Source organism: Haplochromis burtoni, unplaced genomic scaffold (assembly GCF_018398535.1).
Source record: "Haplochromis burtoni strain Fernald_Lab_line unplaced genomic scaffold, NCSU_Asbu1 Contig_53, whole genome shotgun sequence".
NCBI lineage: Eukaryota > Metazoa > Chordata > Actinopteri > Cichliformes > Cichlidae > Haplochromis > Haplochromis burtoni.
In genome coordinates this window covers 1,074,631-1,080,630 of record NW_024582414.1, presented here as the reverse complement: position 1 = coordinate 1,080,630, position 6,000 = coordinate 1,074,631, and the positions used below count along the sequence as shown (strand labels likewise).

Genomic DNA, 6,000 nt, shown 5'->3' with positions numbered 1-6,000 from the left:
AATAAAAAGAAATGAGGTGTGCGTGTGTAGGGAACAAGCGGTCCTGCTTTATCAAGAGGATCGAACATCATTATTGCTGCAATATCCTTAAAGACTCTTGAGAAAGACCACAGCTCACATCCCATCATAATGACTCTTCAGCAATTCAATGTCACCGGACCACAGTCACTGCAAGGTTTAGTTAGTTGCTGTGCTGATCCTTGACCACTGGGTGCCGCTGTCCCGTCACGCCAGCTCGTCGTGCTGTGGGATGGAGGCAGTGAAGGGGAGACCTGACCATTGGGCATTCATCTTGGGTCAGGTGGAAAAGAATGGGTGATTGGTTTACGAGCAACATTCTCTGTCCTGATTGGACGGAAAGGTGCGCGACGGTGAGAAGAGAGGGAGATAGATAGGGGGAGAGAGAGAGAGAGAGAGAGAGAAGAAGTGTATCCCCTTCAGCACTCGCTGGCTGTGCCGGCTCAGCACACACTCACACAGACTGAAGACTGCGATGTGACTGCTTACCAGAGGAATACAGCGTGTTCCAGTGGGGATTTTTTCTCTCTTCTCTGTTAGCAGGATAATGGGAGAGGACGGACAGGGAGTCAGACTGGCCATGCCGGCCACTTGGGCTGTTCTGGTTCTCTTCACGGTTACTTCAGTGCATGCAGTGGAAGGTAGGTTTGCAAACCAGGGAGCATCTTTTTGAGTGCTACAGCTGGCGCAGGGTGATTTAATTTATGCACAGTGGTTGAGCTTCTGAAGATGTAACATCAGCTAAGCTTTCTTATCCTTAGACATTTGGAATTTAACTTTATGCAGAGCTCCATGCATTTTTGGAAGAAACTTGAGACTGATGGAGGATTTTTACCACAGTAAGTTTTCTGGTCCTTCATGGTGAGCTGGGTGTGTTTGGGGTTTAATATGAATGCTAATTGCCTTTCAGCAGTGGGCCAATTAGTGCTTTATTGGGAATACTGACAGTTATTGCTGTGCACGCATGCACAAAATGACACAGAAAGTAGTCCCTTTGTGCTCTTCTAATATATTCCATGTTCTACTTTTATACAGCCTTAAACATCCAGCCTTTCCAGGACATGAAAAAGGACATAAATCACATTTAGTACAGCCTTTATGTACATGACACGGGCATAAATTGTATCAAGTTTCTTACAGGGTCCATAAATGTCTGTTGCCATATTATAAAAATGTGTGTTGTTTAGTATCAAACATTACCATGTTTCTCCCTCCTGAGTGCACTGTTGTAGCTGTTTTATCACACAGGCCACCACTCACCTGTGAGCAGCAAAGTGAATCATAATTATAGCTTGCAGGTGCTCACCGGCTCCTTGTAGCTGCTTCCACCTCCCCCGCTGTTCCTTCTGCTGCTCCTCCCTACAGTGACCTCTTGCTCCTCCCTGCCGCTTCCCCGCCTGAAGCGCCATCTCCCCACGCTCGCCTCCAAACATCACCTCGTGCCTCTTTTGTGTTACCGTGAACCTCTCCCAAGTACGATCTCTAGCAACTCGTCTCAAAAGCATCCCGTTGCTCCTCTATCCCTAACCCCTGTTGCTCCTGTAAGCCAGGCATCACATTGTTATTGCCCCTTCTCCACAAGCTTCACCCGCTGCTCCTTATCTTTACTTCCCTTCCAGCACCTCTCACTGCTGGTGCTCCTCTCTGAACAGCATAATTTTAGTACCGCCCGCCATCTACTCCCGCTCCCCCTTCTTTTTCCAAAGACCCAATTTCTTCTACACCCCAAAAAAACATCTTCTGCTTCATCCTTTGCTTTCCCGCTTGTCCTCTCCAGACATGACCTATTTTCCCTAAAGGATCCCAGCATCGTCTAGTCTGCACATCATCACTTTTCTAGTTGTTTTCATGAACTTCTTTTACCCCTCTCCACACCTCTCATTACAGTCCTGATGTTCCTCCTCAAGAGTTCCTCCTCTGCTCGTCTTTCAGCCTTTCTTTCTGCTGGTGTCCCTTCCTACCCATGGACCCCTTGCCTTTGTTCCTTGCTTTTCTCCTGCTTTTCCCCCCTCTCTTCTTCTCCCGTTCCTTCCCCTTCCTCCTCAAGCATGACTTCTTGCTCCTTTCTCTGTCTCCTTCCCAGCAGGCATCACCTGCTGTTTTGGCCTGTTTGCTGGTCCCTCCTCCTGCTGTTTATGCAACACTTCTTCCTTCACCTGCTGCTCTTTCTCACACTTCACTGACTGCTCATGTCACTCCTCTGACATCCCTACCTGGTTCTTCTTCTTCTCGCTGCTGCTCCTCTTCCTCCTCCTCCTTGTCATGTTCTCACCACTGCAGCTTTCCCAACCTTCAAACAGCTAAACCAACCATGCATCGAATGACTGCTTTTGCTTTCTTTTCCTTCTCCATCCACAGTCAGCTTCCACTCCCTCGTCCTCTGCTGCTTCTCCTCCTCCTGCTGCTGCTGCTGCTGTTGCTTATGGAAGTGCTAGATTAGTCTACTGCTGTGTTTTAATGGTGCGCGTAATGACAGGCTTCGTACCGACTCTTCCCCATTATGAGACATGTAAATGCGTTGAAGGGCAGCTCTATTTTGATTAAACAGAATGCTGTTGCAGTGTGTGTGTGTGTGTGTGTGTGTGTGTGTGTGTGTGTGTGTGTGTGTGTGTGTGTGTGGGAGGAGGGAGAGGTAGGAGGTTTAGCTGGAGAGAAGAGACAGATAGGTACAGTGTGGGTGGTGGGTTGTTTTGTGGTCATGGTGGCCTTTTCATGGTAAGTAGGTGCTTAATGAACTGATGTATAAGCTGGTCGGAGTTTGTTGGTGTTAAAAAGAACCACAGCTGACACAGTGACTGTTATTATCTGTGCTTTGTGTACACTCTGTGTGTATTTCACCCTATACATCAGACTTTTTACAGCACTCAGTTGATGCTCTAAAGTGATACCATTATCAGCAGAATATATATTGGTCTTTAAATAGCAGTAAACTGTAGGGCAGACAAAGATGCAGTGTATTGCTGAGAGTGACGTCTCATTCTTAATCCATAGGGTTTAAAATGAATGAAGCTATAATAGCTCCAAATATTCTGGGAATGCTATCCATAAGGTTTAGTGTTGTGCCAAAAGCACATTTGTGAGGTCAGACAATGATGTTGGACGAAGAGCTGGCCCATAGTCTCCACCCTAATTCATCCAAAACGTGTATATCAGGCTGAGGTCAGGACTCTGTGCAGGCCAGTCAAGTTCTTCCACACCAAACTCGCTCATCCATGTCTTTATGGACCCTGCTTTGTGCAGTAGCACATAGTCATGTTGAAACTGGAAGGGGTGATCTCCAATCTGTTACCATTAAGTTGGGGGATGAAACTGTCCAAAATGTCTTGGTATGTTGAAGCATTAATTATTTGTTTCAATAGAACTAAGTGGCAGAGCTCACCTCCTGAAAAACAACCCCACACAATAATATCTCTCCTCCACCAAACTTTACACTTGGCATAATGCAGTCAGACAAGTACCGTTCTCCTGGAAACCGCCAAACTGACACCCGTCCATTGACCAGAGGGAGAAGTGTGATTCATCAAGGCAAGGCAAGGCAAATTTATTTGTATAGCACAATTCAACAACAAGGTGATTCAAAGTGCTTTACAGAGACATTAGAAACAAAAACAAATAAAAAGCATGATTTAAAATTGATTAAAACAAGCAAACAAACAAACTAACTAAACACACACATTTCACACCTGTTCGCGCGATCTGAACCCTTATCGTAAGGGGAGCTACCAGTCCTTCTGTGGACGAGCTACTTTCTATTTTAAATTCCCTGAATTTAAAATACTCTCTAGACCCAGTCTAGACCCAGCTGGGGAGCTACCCAGAGCTCTAAACCCACTTAACAAACAAACAAACAAACAAACAAAACAGTATATAAAATCAAAACAGATAAAATCAGAACAGTAGATAAAATCAGTAGTTAGTGTAAGTTTTGAAATTTAAGCTTAAAAGTGTGGATTTGGTGCTTTATTCAAATGCAGCTGAGAATAGGCGAGTCCATCACTCCAAAGAACACGTCTCCATTGCTCTAGAGTCCAGTGGTGGTATGTGTTATACCACTGCTTTGCATTGTGCTTGGTGATGTAAGGCTTGGATGCAGCTGCATCGTGGAAACCCATTCCATGAACTTCTCAGCACTGTTCGTGAACCAATCTGAAAGCCACATGAAGTTTGGAGGTCTGTAGTGACTGATTTGGCAGAAAGTTGGAGACCTTTTGCACACTCAGCATCCACTCATCCTGCTCTTGGATTTTAGTAGTGAGAAAGACTGGACTTGCACATCCTATCACAGTACCACGCTGGAATTCACTGAGCTTCTGAGAGCAACCCATTCTTTCACAACTGTTTGTAGTAGCAGTCTGCATGCCTAGATGCTTGATTTTATACACTTGTGGCCATGGAAGTGATTAAAACGCTGGATTTCAGTAATTTGGATGGGTGAGTGAATACATTTGGGAATATAGTGTATACCAGGGGTAGGCAACTCCAGGCCTTGAGTGCTGGTGTCCTGCAGGTTTTAGACTTCACCCTGGGTCAACACACCTGAATCAAATGATTAGTTCATTACCAGGCCTCTGGAGAACTTCAAGACATGTTGGGGGTGTCCAAATTCCTGGGTTGCATCCTCCTGAGGCTGCATTTGTAGGCCAATTACGTCACAGCGAAGCAACGAAGGCTGTCCAAATTTGTAGACTCCTCCGAATGCAGCCGACAAATGCGTCCTCCTTTTCCCCGAAATTGAAGGATGGGTCGGGTGTGTTCTTCGTGGCCCACCATATCCCAGAATTCATAGCACGGCCCAGCCAGTTTCCAACAATGGCGACCGCTACTCAGTTTTAATATTACTCTTATTACTCTTTCTGGGTCACAAAATAAACTTTTAATGTATTTTCAGGCGAGAATGTAGCTGTGTAAACTTCAAATATCTGCTCGGTTTATCAAGACATCACATCACGTTTTCGGAGAGGTCTGTTACCCACCAGCTCGATAGGAGCTTGAGGGTCAATAGAGCCGGCGAGGAGGGCAAACTCCCGTCACATCATTTTCAGATCACCGCGGTCTTTCGCTACTCAGGTTAAACGTGATATATAAGCCACTTAGATAACTTAAAAATGTTATCGTTTGGCTTTTTTCAGTGTTTTATTTGTTCATGAGTAAATCGGTTTGGCTGATATTAAAGTTATTAGATTAAATTAGATAAAATAAAACTTTATTAATCCCCTGGGTGGGTTCCTCCGGAGGTTTTCACACAGCTGAATAAACGTCAAACAGAAAACTGATTAAACAGAAGTCTGAGATGGTCAAGAATTTATACCAGTGTCCTGTTATATTTTAGATAGCAAGGATGTCCTTTATCCATCTGCATCTTAAGGATAAAGGACACTCTTTCGAGGATGCCAATGTTCACATTTTGGACAGAGAGGACAGATGGTTTGAAAGAGGAGTGAAAGAAGCCATCTATGTCCACTGTGAGCGACCATCTTTGAACAGAGGCGGGGGTTTACGACACCAACTCTCTGCCATCTATAATCCAGTTTTGAGTTCCCTTCCCAGACGCCTTAACGCCCACTCACATCCTGGGCCATCTGACCTCAGGAATTCGCATGACAAGGTGGGGCCAGGTTTCACAATGAACACACCCCAAACTCTGGCTGATTGGGTCCCACACCCAATTTCACACCTTGGCTCAGGTGATTAGAGGATCATCAGGGGGTCCTTTTGTCCCTCTGTGGGGGGTTACTCCCACTAGGTTTATATCTGGGACTCTCCACCATTTGACCTTAGAACTGAAGAAGCTTCTCGGATGAGAGGTGAAACGTCTTCAAGCAACTTAAAGAAGTCCAGACGCTTTTCTTTGCAAGCTCCTTTGAGTCAGAAGTGACCATATTTCGACCTGAGTGTAGATTACTAAGTTATTTGCTAAGGCTGGAAAGCTCTGTTAGCAAGCTGAATCCTAACAATATGAAACATTGCCAACAGTGCTAGTGC

At 45.2% G+C, this 6,000-nt stretch overlaps 1 protein-coding gene across 1 annotated transcript in view; it reads left to right on the top strand.

Annotated features, from left to right (window-relative positions):
- The first annotated feature begins 273 nt into the window (after window positions 1–273).
- LOC102291616 (ephrin type-B receptor 1) overlaps window positions 274–6,000 on the top strand; it is a 144,480-nt gene continuing 138,753 nt past the window's right edge. The window contains exon 1 of the mRNA XM_042220673.1: window positions 274–659. Within this exon, the coding sequence (XP_042076607.1) occupies window positions 566–659 (94 nt within the window). The 5' untranslated portion in view covers window positions 274–565. The remainder of the gene's footprint in view (window positions 660–6,000) is intronic.